The sequence below is a fragment of the Pelodiscus sinensis genome, chromosome 22, assembly GCF_052426305.1.
Source record: "Pelodiscus sinensis isolate ZL-2025 chromosome 22, ASM5242630v1, whole genome shotgun sequence".
Classification (NCBI taxonomy): domain Eukaryota; kingdom Metazoa; phylum Chordata; order Testudines; family Trionychidae; genus Pelodiscus; species Pelodiscus sinensis.
In genome coordinates this window covers 6054081-6071210 of record NC_143073.1, presented here as the reverse complement: position 1 = coordinate 6071210, position 17130 = coordinate 6054081, and the positions used below count along the sequence as shown (strand labels likewise).

General features: G+C 51.5%; 1 protein-coding gene across 1 annotated transcript in view; it reads right to left on the bottom strand.

Annotated features, from left to right (window-relative positions):
- Nucleotides 1-17130, bottom strand: part of ITGA10 (integrin subunit alpha 10) — a 94708-nt gene that overhangs the window by 28992 nt on the left and 48586 nt on the right. Inside the window, exons 10-16 of the mRNA XM_089772780.1 lie at nucleotides 15178-15305; nucleotides 10532-10680; nucleotides 7094-7244; nucleotides 5563-5728; nucleotides 3331-3404; nucleotides 1160-1304; nucleotides 178-326 (exon numbers count right to left, since the gene is read on the bottom strand). Of these exons, the coding sequence (XP_089628906.1) occupies nucleotides 178-326; nucleotides 1160-1304; nucleotides 3331-3404; nucleotides 5563-5728; nucleotides 7094-7244; nucleotides 10532-10680; nucleotides 15178-15305 (962 nt within the window). The remainder of the gene's footprint in view (nucleotides 1-177; nucleotides 327-1159; nucleotides 1305-3330; nucleotides 3405-5562; nucleotides 5729-7093; nucleotides 7245-10531; nucleotides 10681-15177; nucleotides 15306-17130) is intronic.

Here is a 17130-nt window from a genome sequence, read left to right as displayed (position 1 = left end):
GCTTTCTTGTGCAAGAAATTCATGTTGCCTGTCTACACTGGCCTCTAGCACAAGAACAGCTCCCGAATCCATCCCCAGTGCCTCGGGTGTCTGGCCTCACTGGCAGGTCGTTGAAGGAGCAGAGGTAGCCTCTTTGCAGACACACATCCCAACGCCACACAGGCTGCTTGGCCCTACCTGCTCCCCGGTGAGAGCCTGGGATATGGCCACCTGCCCACTGTTGCTCATCTCGAACAGGATAACCTTCCCCTTGTGCTTAAAGCGCGGCGCCCCCGCCACGTAGAGACACTTCCCGTTCCGCAGCCGGACCGAGGAGACTGTGTAACCTGTCCCGGAGAGAGGAGATCCCGTCAGCAGAGCACACCAGGGCGGTTCTACGGGGCGGGCCGTGGGTTCCTGGGATTGGGGGGGGGGCAGGCAGCTGGTGGGACTGGGGGGCTGACGCAGAGAAATGGGTTTTACTGATCGGTGGCACTGCCTGGCAGGGACATTAGTCTGAAGACAGCCCTTCCAGAGAGAGAAGAATGGGGCAGGGGCCATCTCTTTGTACAGTGTCTCCCACCACCAGGAAGGGTGTGAGGGGCCACCAAACCGCAAATAAAAAGAAATTCATACAGAGACTGAATGCACGGAGCTGTTCCTTCTCCCAATCCTCGAGAGGCTGACGTGGGGTAGGGGCAGCCGTGTGGCACATGCCTCCTAGGGCTGGTACCTCGCCCACGTGCAGCCCAGGAGCCAGCTGGCAGCTCATAACAGCCAAACCCAGCAGGGATGGTCCTTTGGTTTGTACAACATGCAGCGCGAGAGGGTCCCGGCCCACACTTGGGGCTCCCAGGTGCACCCCCCGTACAAATAATAAACCGCAGCGGCTTAGGGCCAGGTTTCTGACGCTATATAGGCAAGATGCAGTTCAGGGTCAAGTGGGGTTTGTAAGAACATTGTTGTGAGTGAGGTACCTAAATCCCTTGGGAAATCTGGCCCTTGGGTTGGGCAAGGTGACCTTGAGACATTCTATGACCTGCAGCCCACGAGACCTGACTCGCCCACGTGTCTTAGGTGCTTGGCTCCACCCCCAAAAGTCACATGACAAAGAGAGGCGGGGCAGTAGAGGCCCAAGGCTGCTCAGCCCTGGGAGAAGAGGGCTCGGGGCGCCCCTCACCTAGGTAGGCAGCATGGTTTTTCAGCTTCAGCGGAAACTCCTTCTCGAAGGCTTTCCTGGGCGGGATGACCCGGCCGTGCCTGCTCTCCTTGAGGACGGCACCATCCCAGTCGTACGCCCCCACGGTGCCAAAGAGGATCCCGTCCTGGCGGGGGCGCGGAGGAGGAAAGACGGGAGACAATAAGGAATATTTCTGGAGTCCGACGCAGAGCGGGGAGGCTACGAAAGGCAGGTTCTGCTCTGCAGTCGCCTTCTGGGGTAACAGACGCAGGCAATGGCTGACAGACAGAGACAACGTGGCCTAGTGGTTGGGACTGCCGATGAGGTCTCAGTGGACCTGGTTTCTCGAGGACTTGGTGACCTTGTGAGGTCCCTGCCCATCTCCCTGCTTCTGTTTCGCCTTTGTCTGGTCTATTTAGATCAGCGGTTCTCAAACTTTTGCAACCCGAGGACTCCCATTTGGATTTGAATTTTTTCACAGACCCCCCCCCCAGCTTATCTTCCTGCCCCCAAACTAAGCCTCAGACTCCACCCCTTCCCCAAAGGCTCCACCCCACTCCATGCCTGCCCCACTTCTTCTGCAAGGCCCCACCCCCACCCTTTCTCCAAAGCTCCGCCCCCTCTCACTTCATTTCTCCTCCACACTCTCACTTTCACAGACTGGGGCAGGGGGTTGGGGTGCAGGGAGCGAGGGTTCTGGCTGGGGATGGGACCAGAAATGAGGGGTTCAGGGTGTGGGAGAGGGCTCAGGTGGGGAGCAGGGAGTTGGAGTTGGGGGGGCTAGGGTGACGGCTTTGGGTTGGAACTGGGGATGAGGGGTTTGGGGTGCAGGAGGGGGTTCCAGGCTGGGAGGTGGGGCTGAGGGGTTTTGAGTGTGGGAGGGGGCTTCAGGCTGGGGCAGCGGGTTGGAGTGCGGAAGGGGGTATGGATTCTGGGATGGAGCTGGGATGAGGCATTTGAGGTGCAGAAGGGGGATCTGGGCTGAATTTAAGGGGTTGGGATATGGGGGGTGGGCTCTGGGAAGGAGTCTGGGTGTGGGAGGGGGCTCCAGGTGGGGGTAGGGGGTTGGGGTGTGGGAGAAGAGGAGGGGTGCGGAGTCCCAGTGGCGCTTACCATGGCTCCTGGAAGCGGCCATCAAGTCCCTGTGGACCCTACGTGTGGGGAGTCTCTGCACACTGCCTTCATACCTGCGAACACCCCTCCTCCAGTCCCATTGGTCGCAGTTCCCAGCCAATGGGAATTGCAGAGGTGGTGCTTGGGGTGCGAGCCATGCACGAGTCTCCCTGTGCCTGGGGGAGCCGCTCGGGCCCCACTGGTCCCCGGCATGCAGAGGCACTGAGATGGAGGTGGGAGAGTTAATGGAGGAGGGGGAAGTGATCAGTGGGGCTGGGGGATCCCCTGAAGGGGCTCCACAGACCCCAGTTTGAGAAACGCTGATTTACATGGTAAGTCCTCCAAGTACAAGGACTGCCTTTACACAGTGCCTACTAGAGCTGAAGCCCAATTTTGTTTACAGCTTCAAGGTGCTATTGTAACCCACTCCCCTAGTGGGTGCGGTTCACCATCCCGTGTAGTGGCACATAGACCATTTACAGCGAGAGCGCTACAGACTAAGCTGAGTGCCAGCTGGCGTTGTAGCTCAAGCTGTAGAGCAGGGGTGGCCAACCCGTTATAGACAAAGAGCCAAAATAGTGGTGGATACAGTGCAAAGAGCCAAGGGAAAAAAAATCCGCGGCTGCTGTGGCATTTGGTCGGAAAAAAAAAAAAAAGAGGGGGAGGCCTGGCCGCTGCCCTTTTAAGATCAGAGTGGGCATTGCCCTTTTAAGGCAGCCACTTTGAACTTTGCACAGGACACCAGGACTCTGGCTCTGTCTCTTTCAGAGCAGCGAGCCATGGGTTGGCCACCCCTGCTGTAGAGGCTGCTGCATTAAGGTCCAGAGGTCCCAGGTTCAAATCTACCTGCAGGCAGTTACACTATTATTATAAACTAGCCATCTAGAGAAGAGACGATGGGTTTTAGACTGGACATTTGGAAGTTCGACAAAGCCCTGCCAGGGAGGGTTGAGATTAAGTTGATCTGCCTCATGGCAAAGGGGTGGACAATATGATTTAGAGATCCCTTCTAGCCCTGCATTGCTACAATTTTGTAATCCAACCAGCAGCGGCCTTACCTCCAGCAGGTGGGTGGAGAAACCGATCTGGGACATCTCCAATTCAAATGAGCTTTCGTTGTATCCATGAGTCCCTGATGGGGAGTGGGGGAGAGAAAAAAAAATCAGCCTCATTTTTGGTCATACACACGGGTCAGGGATATTCAGCTGTGATCTGCTGCATCTGTCCTGGATCTTCTACCGGATGCAGGGCCAGGAACGACCACTTAGCTCTGGAGAGGGAACTGGAGAAAGAGGGTCCATGTGTCAGGAAGGACCTAGCATAGGGTTGGACCAGGAGGTCAGGAATGGCTCAGGTGTAACGCTGACCTCTCAGCCCGTTGTATATATTGCTTTCTCTGCTAATGAAACTTCAATATCAGTCACCCAAAAATCAATGACCTAGGGCCCTCCCCATCATGGAGACTACACTGACAAAACTCACGAAATTTCAAAAATTATCCCCCCCCCCCGCTCCTGGCTGTTGCATTTTGAGCCTTCTTATTAGTTGTCTTTTTTAGTTTTAAGGGGTCACATTTTCAAGCTTTTCTCCTCAGCCATAAGGGCTAGGAACTCAAATGAACACTGGGATTCTCGCTAATCCCAGGACTCCAAGCGCTGGGCGTTAAGGACAGAAAACCACCATCTTATGGTGAGACTCACAATACAAACGGAAAGTCAGCCACACCGCCCCCAGCGGCCTGTGTTATTACATCCTTCTTTTTGTTCCACCAACATTTTAGCCACTCTGGGCTGCAGCATGTCACATTTCAGCTGCCTTCTTTAGGGGACATATTTCCCTGCCAAAACGAGCCCATTCATAAGAACTTTCCCCTAACTCTCACTTGAAACGATCCCCGAGGAACAGAGGAATCCCAGGGAGTAGTAGGAAGCGGTATTCTGGTCTGCACCACCTCCCACTGCTCCCATTGGCCACGAATCACGATCCACTGGCATCGATAACTGTCATCGCTGAGACCTGTGGAGGTGCTGGTAAATATAGTGATGGTGGCCTGCCACGGGGCTTTTCTGCTGCCCTAGATTATCCCCTCAACACACATGGTGCAGGGAGCTGAGGCACAAGATGTACAAAGTCCCAACAACGTTTACCCAGAAGCCCCCAGGTCCCTGTGCCCTCTAGGGCTGTGTCTACATTGGCAAGATTTTGCGCAAAAGCAATTGCTTTTGCGCAAAATCTTGCCGCCTGTCTACACTGGCCGCGAGTATTTGCGCAAGAACACTGACGTTGTAATGTACAAAATCAGTGCTTCTTGTGCAAATACTCTGACGCTCCTGCTCAGGGATAAGTCCTCTTGCGTGCGCAAGAGGCCAGTGTAGACAGGTAACATCAATTTCTTGCACAAGACAGCCCGATGGCTAAAATGGCCATCGGAGCTTTCTTGCATAAGAGAGCGTCTACACTGGCACGGATGCTTTTGTGCAAAAGCAAATCTTTTGTGCAAAGGCACATGCCAGTATAGGCGCTCTCTTGCGCAAATACTTTTAATGGAAAAACTCTTCCGTTAAAAGTATTTGCGCAAAATCATGCCAGTGTAGACGCAGCCGAGGTGTAGAGCAGTGGTTCTCAACTCATTTCAGTCCATGGACCACCAGGCCAATCCAAAAATTTTTGTGGACCTCTCCAGCACATGTAGCACAGGATGAACAACACAGCAACCACTCAGCATGATGGCAGCAGCTACACTGATGCTCAGAGCCTCAGACGGAAGTTACTGGCCACACAACGTGGTTGAGTCCAAGGTGATGCTATGGATGACTTGCTGCATGCTTGTGAACACGGCGTAAAACAGCCTAACGGCAGCACCTGCTCACACCGTGTGACTTTGGACAATGTTCCTGTGGACCACCAAAAAAGTCACCATGGACCACCAGTTGAGAACCACAGGTGTAGAGAGACGTTGCATGCTGCCCTTTGTACCTGCAGTTTCCTACAACGAGAGACATTCTTTCCCACATACAGACTATGCAGCTGCGTAGGACACCTGAAAATCTGGGGCACCCCTGTGTCTTAATATCCATCCATCTGCCTCTTCTGATCCCTGTTCTGTGGTTCTGCTTCTTTCCTCCAGTCTCTCCTGCTACAGCCCTTGCTTAGTTCCCATTGCTTTCCTTCATGGGTTATTTGCAGTCGGGCAGGAGGCTGGACTAGATCACCCAAAGGTCTAGAAGGGAGTTAGGGGAGTCTGAACTTGACAGACCATAAGGTTTGCCCAGTCGGTCCATTGCCGTTACCTTCGAGGCTGAAGATCCTGTCCCCTAAGGCGTCCACGATGTCGTTCAGGGCCGCCTCATCCGTCACGTTGAAGAAGTATTTCTCATCAGGGTCGCTGGCGATATATTTGATTTCGTTGATGAAGGAGTGGGGATCCTGCTGGCGGCGGATGTAGTGACCTAGGACCTGAGAAGCCAAGGCTGTTGAGTGCATCACTTTTGCCTGGTTACTCACAGTCTAACACCCACTCAGGCTAGAGGGGTCAGGCGAGAGCCCCTCAATGTGAGCTGGTTGGAAAATACGTTTTTCTTCTTCTCCCAGTGGAAATTGCAATTTGGAAATCCCATTACAATGCCTCACGGGAATTGTAGTTCCTCTGCCTTTTGTTCCTATTCTTCCCTATAGACCAGGGTCATGGGTTGGACTCCTTCTCCCATGATGCACCAGTTTACCCTCTTCAATCTAGCAGTCACATAATGGGAGTCGTTGGCTATGGTGCAACATGGGAAATGTAGTTTGCCTGCCTCCTACTTCCATTAGGGATGTAAAAGCCCCTAAAATAATTAACCAGGTAAACAATTTGTGGGTGAGGGGCTGTTCCAGCCTGTTGCAGCCACGGGTGGGGTCCAGCCAGCAGGGCGTGCCACGGCTGCAGGACTGCTTCAGCCAAGCCTGCTGCAGCCATAGGGCTGCTCCTTGCCACAGTTGCGAATTGGGGAGTTCTCCAGCTGGGCCGGTTAACTGGTTACTGGGAAAGCAGGCTGATAAGCCTATTGCTTACCAGGTAAATGGTTAACCTGTGACATCCCTAACTCCCATGCTCCTCTATAGTAGGCTTACAAAGGGTTAGCTTTTTAATTGGCAAATGTTGGTAAACGTTGATTTCCCCAAACACACATAAATCAACACAAAATATTTCCATTGATAACTGAAATTTACAGATGGGCAAAGTCCGAAAAATGCTACCTAAGAAATTATTAGCATTAGATTTAAAGCTATCCACTTTGTATATTGTGAGATGTGATGCTGACAGTTTGGGTTTTAATCTTTATAAAGCCTTCACTTTTTCAATCTCAATTGCATTAAATAATCATTGTCGGAAAACACCCTCCCCCCCATATCCCATTTAAATGGACAAAAAGTGAAAAAAGTGCTTCAAAACAAACGTTGTATTCTCCATTGAAAGTATAAGAAACAAAAATTGAGTTCAGTTAAGACCATTTATCGGCTGGTAGTTGCTGGGTGGACTACATCTCCCATGATGCACCAGTCTTTCCTCTTGAAGACAGCAGTTGCATCTTGGGAGGCTCTGGTCATGGTGCAACATGGGAAATGTAGTTCAGGGGCCTTGTGTCCCCATTCTCCTTCTTGGCCCAGGCTCCGGTGTTGAGAAGAGTTGATAGAGGAAGAGAAGGGAGGTTTCCCCAAACAAAATGCCTCATCACCATCAGCCAGTCCAGTGCATGAGACTCAGACAAGCCAGGCTGACGAATTCGCACAGCATTAGCCCCCTCCCCCACCGCACTGAATTCGTGGGCACTGGCGACTCACCGCAATAGCATAGCGTGTGATGTTGCGTTTCTTGCATTCGACCAGGGCCGCCGGCAGCTCGTCCCCATCATGAGACTCCCCATCGGTCACCACGATCATCAGTTTGGTGGCTCCTTCCCGGCCTCCCTTCTCCGGGCTGAAGGCTTCCGAGCTGCCACAGCAGAAGGAGAAGATGGAGAATGAGGTTGTAATTCTGACTGAGACAGAGTCACGTTCTGCAAGACGTCCAGTTCCTAATCCCGTTCAGCCTCTAGGGCCCATGCGGGCTGTCAGTGTGTGGATCAGTTGCGCTGATGCCCACGCTGTGCTAGGGGCTGTACAAACCCACAGCAAGAACCCTGCCCCGATGAGCTTACAATCCAAAGAGAACAGAGAAAAGGTGAGAAGGGAAACTGAGGCACAGAGAAAGGCAGCCACTCCCCAAGCATCCCCCAGCGGGTCAGTGGCAGAGCTAAGCACAGAACCTTCTGTGCCATGCTTGAACTGGGCTGAAACTAGTGTTTCCTCTAAGCAGAGTGCTTGCAAGCCTGCCCAGGAGTGATTCAGATGCTGCCCAGCTGATTAGCAGAGCACCTACAGCCTCCCACAGCTCGCACCATGTATCTCTACTGGTGGTGCACATCTGCCCATGCTTTGGTGCATGTAACAAATGTTAATTTGTCTTGATTCCACTCTTACAAACATAGGAATATCCATACTGAGTCAGATTAAAGGTCCATCCAGCCCAGCATCCTGTCTTCTGACAGCGACCAATGCCAGGTGCTCCAGAGGGAATGGACAGAACCGGGAATCATCAAGTGATCCCTCCTCTGTCATCCATTCCCAGCCTCTGACAAACAAAGGTAAGGGTCACCAGTTCTAGTAGCCATTGAGGGACCAAACCTCCGTGAATTTATCTAGTTCTTTTTGGAACCCTGTTAAAGTCCAGGTCTTTACAACATCCTCTGGCAAGGAGTTCCACAAGTTGACCTTGCACTGTGTGAAGAAAAACTTCCTTTTGTTTGTTCTGAAATTGCTACCTATTAATTTCATTGGGTGATTCCTAGTTCTTATGTTATAGGAACAAGTCAATCACTTCCTTATTCACTTTCTCCACATCAGTCATGATTTTATAGACCTCCATCATATTCTCCCCCAGACTCCTCTTTTCTAAGACGATACATCCAAGCCTTTTAAATCTCTCTTTATATGGCAGCCGTTCCAAACCACTAAACACTTTTGTTGCCCTTTTTTGAGCTTTCTCCAATGCCAAGATATCTTTTTTAAGATAGGCAAACACATCTGTATGCAGCATTCAAGATGTGATGTACAGGCAATAAGATGTTCTCTGTCTTATTTTCTATCCCTTTTTAATGATTCCTAACATTCTGTTTCCCTTTTTGACTGCTGTTGCATGAGTGGATGTTTTCAGAGAACTATCCACGATCACTCCAAGATCTCTCTTGAGTGGTAATAGCTAACTTAGTCCCTATCATTTTGTACGTACAGTTGGATTATGTTTTCCAATGTGCTTTAATTTGCATTTATGAATATTAAAATTCATTTGCCATTTTGTTGCCCTGTCACCTAGTTTTGTGAGCTCCTTTTGAAGCCCTTCACAGTCTGCTTTGGTCTTAGCTGTCTTGAGCACTTTGGTATCATCTGCAAATTTGCCACCTCAGGTGTGTCTAAACTACAGGGTTTTGTCGGCAAAAGTGGACTTTTGTCAACAAAACTAAACCTGTGTCTACACTGCTGCTGAGTTCTGTTGACATAACGTTGACAGAACTCGGCAGTTTTGTCGATGGCGGTAAACCTCATTCTACGAGGAATAACGCCTTTTCTCGGCAGAGTTCTGTCGACAGAAGGCGTTACTGCATCTACACTGTCCTTTGCGTCTACACTGTCATGTCGACAAAGCGGCTTGCTTTGTCGACAGAACTGGATGTAGTCTAGACGCTCTTTGACAACAGAAGCTTTGTCAACAGTATCTGTCGACAAAACTTCTGTCGACAAAACCCTGTAGTCTAGACGTAGCCCTCATGTTTACCCCTTTCTCCAGATCACTTATGAATATGTTAAATAGGATTGGTCCCAGGACAGACCCTTTTGGGACACCACGAGTTTCCTCTCTTCACTCTGAAAACTGACCATTTATTCCTGCCTTTTGTTTCCTATCTTTTAACCAGTTATCAGTCTATGACAGGACCTTCCCACTTATCCCAAGATAGATTATTTTCCTTAAGAGCCTTTGGTGACCTTGTCAAAGGCTTTCTAGAAATCTAAGTACATTATAGCCCTTCCACATGTTTGGGGATCCTCTCAAAGAATTCTTGTAGCTTAGTGAGGCATGATTTGCCACCGACAAAGTGAAACCCGCTCGATGGGGGTGGAAGTATTTTGTCGACAAAAGAGCCGACATAGAGTGTTTCCACACGCTGACTTTGAGCAACAGGGCTGTGTCGACAGTGCCTTGCCTATCGACAAGACAAGTGTTTCTCAACCAGTAGTACGAGTACCTTGAGGGGTACTTGAGAGAAGTCTGGGGGGTACACAACTGAAATGTGGAGAAAACTGAATTTTTGTTTGAAATTTTACAGCGCTTTATTGTTTTTGTACTTTTTACACCCAAAAATGTCATCGCCCGCTGGGCGATGATTAAATTGTTTAAACAAATGTGTTGCAATGGTAGAAAAAAAATGTGTGTGTCTGAAAACTGTAGGTACTGGGGGTATTTATAATTGTTTTTTTGAAAAAGGGGTACTTTATAAAAAAAGGTTGAGGAACACTGGTATAGGCATCCCCTTAGGGTTGTTAAGACTGGACCTTCGGGTATGTCTACGCTATTCAGCTTTTAGTGACACGGTTCTGTCACCACTGCCCTGGTGCTAACAGTCGCACAGTATGGGAATGCCGTGTGTTGGCCCTTTCCCTGACAATTTCCACCCCCAGCGAGCGGGTTTCTGCCCACAAAGCCGCATTCCCATGTGCACTGGCCACCGCCAAACTTTGTCATTCATAGGTTTTTGAAGCACCCATGAACGACAAAAGTTTTGTCAATCAAGTGCAAGGGGAGACATACAAGACACTTAAGAGAGGAGTGAGAACTCATCCTGCCTGGGGTGAATTTCTCCTTCCCCACACTGTTGGGCTAGGTTGTTAACTGTTGTTCTCCACTCCTGAGCAGGCTGCACTGTGGTGGTGTCAGCTGCAAACCTGTGTTGGGCTCCCAGTTCTATATAAGCAACAAGATGCTTCGCCATCTTCTCCCTGCAAGAGGCCTCCTGTTCTCTGGGAGGAAATACCAGGAGACCAACATCTTCCAGGGTATCTGGGAACGTTCTGCGCCGGGAAATTCACCCCAAGGAATATGGCGCTGAAGGTGCTAATGCAGCGCCCACAGTTAAAAATCCACTCCTCCCACTGCTAGGAGAAATCCCCTCCCAGCATTCCCCATACCAGGCCTTGTGGATAGCGAACGCCGTGCGGGTCTCCCGGCCCTCCTGCCGGCTGATGTTCTTTGCTGCCTCCACCACTTCTTCCGCGGTCTGGTAATCCTGGAGGGTCCATTCGTGGACAGCTTTCTCCCCGTATTGCAGCACCCCCACCTGGAACGGAGAAGGCACGTTCAGTGGCGCTGCAGGCGGTTCAGAGCCACATTGTCCCTTCCACGTGTGACCACTGGGGTAGTAAGGGCAAGGCACTGAACTGGGGTTCGAGAGGCAAGAGCTCACTGCGTTTTCCAGCCAATCTTCCCCTTCCAGGTGGGGTGAGCCCTGTGTCACCGCATGAGGGAGCAGCCTGTTTTGTCTCTCTCGTTTGGGGTCATTTGTCTGAATTTGAAGCAATAAAGTCGGGATACAGTGCAGCCTCCCAGCACTAACAGTTATGGTTTTATCTAGCTTGTGTGTGTGTGTGTGTTGAGTGTGTGTGTGTGTGCACGTGCGCACACCCATTATTTGGGTCATTTAACAACCGATCGGATCACAGTCCTTGAGCAACACCCAAGACAACCAAAGGCTTATTAAAACCAACAGGTGCCAAGCCCTTCTTCCAACTCAACAGAAGGAGCAATCAAGCCCTTTTATGCAGTAAAACCAGCTGGTGGTTAGCGCCCAAGGCACAAGGCCTGGTGGCAGGTCAGAGCTAAGCTGTGTCTGTGCACTGGAGGGCTGCAAAGGCAGGGACTAGTGGTCACCAACTAGTCGATTGGGATCTGCTGGTAGATCTTGGAACCTCTGACAGGTGATCCTAAGAGGTTTGGCCAGGAGGCTGTCAAGTGCCGGCACTTCATCTGCCCCTCTCAGCTCTGCCGTGCTGCTCCCGCCCTCTGCCTTGGAGCTATCCCTCATTCCTGGGAATCTCCTGTTTGCTGTGCGGGACACAGGAAGATGAAGAGGTGGTGCTGATGTCAGGGTGCCCCTCCCTCCACCTTGTACCTCATCTCCACAGAGCAGAGTGGGGAAGGGATGGAGAGTTTGCTGGCTGCTTTTGGGAGGGGTGCAGGGCCAAGACAGGGGTGAGCCTGCCGTAGCTCCCTGCACCACCACCCAGAAGCCACCTGTGGTAAGCGGTGCCCAGCTGGAGCCAACATTCTGAACCCTGGCCCCAGTCCTGAACCCCTCCTGCACCCTAGGCCCCTGCCCCCAGCCTGATAAAAGTGAGGGAGGAAGGATGGAGTGAGCAGGGGCGGGGCCTCAGAGAAGAGGCGGGAAGGAGGCGGGGCCAAGGTGTTTAGGTGTGAGATAGATCCTGGATTGTGCTTAAATTCAAAAAGTGCTTAACAAGATTGGGGACCCCTGGCCTAGAAGATCAGCTGTGGGGGAGGGAGACGCAGCAGGAAGGAAGGAGAAGCAGCTGTGAGCGTGATCTGGGGGGGGGGAAGCAGGTGAGACGGAGCTTGTTGGGCACAGCACTCGCTGGAGAGGCCGACGGGGAGTTGTCTGAGCTAGGACACTGCCTGCGCTTTGTTTCTGCCGCACCGGGGAAGCCGGGACACCATGGATGTGTTTTGGGGGAGAAAGAAGAATAGTTCTGACTGGTGGCCCTGAACTCTTCCCCTGACGGAAGCTGCCCGGCGTGGCCCGGCTCCCTGGCTCACCGATTAGCTCAGGTGCGAGGCTGCAGACCGGCGCGGGTGTGTATCCCAGACAGGACGCTGCGTTGTTTGCCCCTCTCGTGAACAGCGAATCCTCCAACCGGAGGGAAATCCTCTCTCGTTTGGCTAACGTACGAATGCGGCACAGAGCAAAGGGGAGAGCCAGGACACTGCAGTCCTAGGGGTGGACTGGAAGATCTGCACACCGGGAGCTAACACAACCTGGGCCAGGCCTTTGTCCAAGGCACTGACGGGAGGAGGAGGCCACTTGAGGCTGCATTGCTGTCCTTTCCGTAGGTTGGCGAGAGCTGACCTAGCAATAACAAGGCTGGCTTTTGCCTGTGTGACTCCGATGCACCCTGCCTTGGAGAAGGTTTTGTGTTTCAGCCCTGGCATGTGCCGACTCAGCAGAGCGGGTGTTCTCCACCTCTCCCCCCCTCCAACACACACGGCAAAGCTCAGACTCTCTTCCTGCCTCTTTTCTTGAAGTTGCCTGTTTCCCACGGGTGGGATTTCTTGGTGCTCTCCCCACAGGGACACAAAGCCCGAGGAGGTGGGAAAACCGGAGACCAGAGTGGAACCAGACCGGCCTGTGCCAGCCGATAGGACTGGGCTAATGCCAGGGTCACGGTGAGGAAAGGCATTCTGAGAGTACAGCGGTGGGGATGGGCAAGGCATTCTGGGAATGCGCTGAAGACAGGGTCTGAGCGAGGCTGACGTTTGGGGGCAATGTGGAAGAGAGGGGCTGGGAGCAAGGAATTCTGGGAGCAGGCTGGGGTCAGCGCAAAGCAGGGCATTTTGGGAGCAGCAGGGCAGAGTCGGAGGCCCGTTAGCATCGCCTGTCTGGAGCGGACCCCCAGCCCTCACAGGAGCTGCTCGGGGTGTGTGTGTGTGTGGATCCTTTTAGGATCGGGCCCTTGGAAGGGAATCGGGGCCCGTTGGGTGGGGAGGCAGTTCTCCACCGCAGTGGCCCTGAGTCAGCCCACCCATCCCCGTGAGTCAGCCCTGGCCCCACGACAAGCCAGCCACACTCACCGTTTCCTTATTTACTCATCCTGAGGATGTGGGAAGGGGGAAGCGAGCGGCTGACACTGGACTAGGAAGCCTGTTTTCTTTTATCTCCTTGGGTGGGGGCAGGAGGGGGGGGGTCTTCGGGAGTGCCATGCTCTCAGCACCACGGTAACGCACATCCGTGGAAATGAGCCCTTCTCTGCACAGGGACGTGAGCCACCCGGGAACATACACAGAGGGGCCAACTCCCAGGGGGCTCTGGGGCTGGAACACCCCCAGAAACAAAATGGCGGGTGCTTAGGGTTGCCAGATGGTTTAACCAAAAATACCGAACACCCGCTCCCCACCCCACCCCCCCCAAAAAAACCCCACCGGGGAAAAAATTCTGCTGAGAAAGAAAAAGGGGGAGAACAAAGTTGTTACGCAAAAACAAAACAAAACAAAAAAAAACCCTGAGAGTTGTTAAGCAACAGGCTCTGGGTCAGACAGCCCCCCTGCAGAACCAGGTAAGCACCCGGAATGTTTGCCTCCTGGCCAGGAAAAAATCAGAAAATACCGGACATTTTAGGAGTCCAGTATTTTCTGATTTTTTTTACTGGACAGGAGGCGTAAATACCAGACTGTCCGAATCAATACCAGGCACCTGGCAACCCTATGGGGTGCTCAGCCCACTGTCCCCCATGCTGCTCCCTCAGCCACAGCTGTTTGGCGGAGGAGCATGGGGGAGAGTGGACAGCAGCAAGATGCAGGCAGGTGGGGTCCTTGGGGAGACAGCAGAGCAGGGGTGGGGCCTTGGCGGGGAGCGGGGTGGGGCAGATATGTCCTCTGGCTTTCCTGGAACTGGCCCCCAAGGCTAGGACTCCCCCACACCCACACGAGCGCTCCAGTTCCCCTGCTGCCATCCCACCAGGCTGGAGCGCGCGCACACACACACACACACACACACACACAGAGTCGAAAAAATACTTCCATTGATCAGACGAAGTGTTCAGCTGGATTTTTATAAGCAGAGGTTGAGAAATATTGATTTACACACACACACACACACACACACACACATAGTCGAAAAAATACTTCCATTGATCAGACTTGAAGTGCTCAGCTAGGCCAAAGCACAGCAACTGCTGTTTGAGAACTTAACACTCCATCTGGGGATATTGGCCTTGTCTATTTCGACATGTGACGTTGACAATTTGGCTATGTCTAGACTGGCATGATTTTCCGCAAATGCTTTTAACGGAAAAGTTTTCCGTTAAAAGCATTTGCGGAAAAGAGAGTCTAGATTAGCATGGACACTTTTCCGCAAAAGAATTTTTTGCGGAAAAGCGTCCGTGCCAATCTGACGCGCTTTTGCGCAAAAAAGTTCCGATCGCCATTTTAGCCATCGGGGCTTTTTTGCGCAAAACAATACTGTGCTGTCTACACTGGCCTTCTTGCGCAAATGATTTGCGCAAGAGGGCTTTTGCCCGAACAGGAGCAGCATAGTATTTCTGCAAGAAGCACTGATTTCTTACAGTAGGAAGTCAGTGCTTTTGCGGAAATTCAAGCGGCCAGTGTAGACAGCTGGCAAGTTTTTCCACAAAAGCAGCCGATTTTGCGGAAAAACTTGTCAGTCTAGACACAGCCTTTGTGTTTTAATGGTTACAAAAGTTTAACATGCTGAATCTCAACATCGGTCATAATTATTGTCTGATACCGTGTCCTTGTGTAACTGCCTCAAATTTCCACAATGGCGAAAAATGAAATGATTAAAAATCTTAAAAAAAAAAAACCTTAAAAAAATAAACATCAACATTAGCAGTCAAAATTATTTAAAAACTCGAATTCTGCCATGCTTAGTTATGTCTTTGCCAGAGGCTTGCACTCCTGCAGTTATCCTGGCTGCCCAGTGTAGACAAGATTTATGACATCCTAGTGTCAATCCAGAGTCACTCCAGTGCGTGCAATATGGCTGCTCCGGATTGAGTCCCAAACTGAATCTGGCCGGCACACTCACCTGGATCTGGTTAGGGTCGATGAAAAACTTGCTCAGGATATTGCTGAGGAAATTCTGAACCTCATACCAGGGATAGATGCTGTTGGAGCCATCCAGGACGATCACTATATCCATGTAGGTGGAACATCCTGGAACACAAACACACACACACGGCAGGTGGATCATCAAGATGGGCACTGACGGGGGGATCGGGCACCGTGGACTTTGCGGCTTTACTATACAGACCTGGGGCTAGCGGGAGTGTCCTGCTGTTGGCAGCAGGGAGCAGCTAATTTTAGCATATTTTTTTACAGGGGCAGTGCGGTGTAGTGGTTAGAACAGGCAGGAGGGTGCCACAGTGCTGGGGATGAGCCGGAGCCAGGACTCCAAGCTTTTGTGCCCAGCTCTGGCAGACTATTTGTGACTCTGTGGGGACAGTGGGTGTAAGAGTGAAAGCAAATGTTGACCCCCTCAGATCCAATTTCTACCCCCGGTACCTAAACAAAGGGCCCCGAAGACACAGCGGGATGTGGCCGCGTGAGACCCCCAAATAAAGCTGTTTGCTTCTTTTCCGTACAACATGGAGTCCGAGGGCAGCAGTGCATAAGAAAAGCCCTCAGACTCCATATTGTACGGAAAAGAAGCAAACAGCTTTATTCAGTGGCTCTCCACAGAGCTAGCTGCTATCTTAGCATCTGGATGGAATATGGTTATTGATGTTGTCATTCTTGTGGGAATACAGAGAAACAGGACTGTGCTTAATGTGTCCCAAATGAGGGGGACTCTATTGAAACCATGTTGTTAAGCCGGGGGGAAAGGGGTGGGGGGAGGCAAAGACATCTCAGCTAGCAGACTGCAAAGCCTTTTTAAGGGTCTTCCCTGGACTGAGTTAACCTGTCCACCCCGTTCAAGCTAAAACAAAAGGAAGAACTATGTAGCACTGTAAACACTAACAAGATGGTTTAATAGGTGATGCTTTTTTGTTATGCTCAACCAGAGCTAGAATCAGTTAGGGTAAGACTGTGGCTATGTGTCTTCACTGCAGCTCTGGTATCCCAGAAAAGCTATGCTGCGTCCAAGCAGTGTGGAATGATTTCGGAAAAGCAGACACATTCTTTTGCCGTCCCTGTAAACTTTGTTGTGCGAGGAAGGGGAGATGTGCTGAAAAAGGAGGTTTTTCTGAAATTTGGCACCGGGTAGTAGGGCCAAACTTCAGAAAAGCCTCTTCTGGAAGAAAAGCGGAAAAAGAAAAGCAAATGGCGGTTTGCGATTTGCGTATCTTTTTCCGACTTTTCTTTGTAGTGTAGACACAACCTGTGTTTCTGCCCTGCCTGTAAAAGGTGAAAATCACGGAGGCCAGGTCTACACTAGGGTGAAAGTCCAACTCCACCACTGTGGGAGGTGGATGTGATTTAGCGGGTTCTTCTTAGACAAGCCAAATCGAACCCTGGAAAATCGAGCAAGTGCACACAAGCCCTGAGAGTGGAAATTGTGCAAGAGGGGGCAGTGGTTCTGCCCAGCTGACAAAGAGCAGAAAACCACTGCGACAGTGATGTGCAGAGGTCACAGCAGAAAGGCAGGTGACTGACAGCTGGCGAATGAAGGGTTGGTGGGGTGTAATGAGCAGCCAGAAAGGAGCAGCACACGAGTGCAGAAGCAGTGGAGAAAGTAAGGTGCCTTTTCACCCCCACCTTGCTGAGGGGCGGGGTGGGGGGGCAATTCTGCAGATACGCCTCTGAACTCTGGATCTGCACTAAGGACAGCAATGGGGCATGGGGTGCAGAGAAGGATCAGGCACGAGAAAGGGACTGTTGGGTCGCTGGGTTAAGAACCTGCGGAGAAAAGGACATAGCCCAGCCTGCTTGGGATGGGCCTTTTACTCAGGGTTTAGGCTTGTGACTCCCGTTTGCAGTCTGTGCTTGTGACTCCCATTTCCCCAAATTAATACTGAGTTACTTCCTCGCTTTCATGACA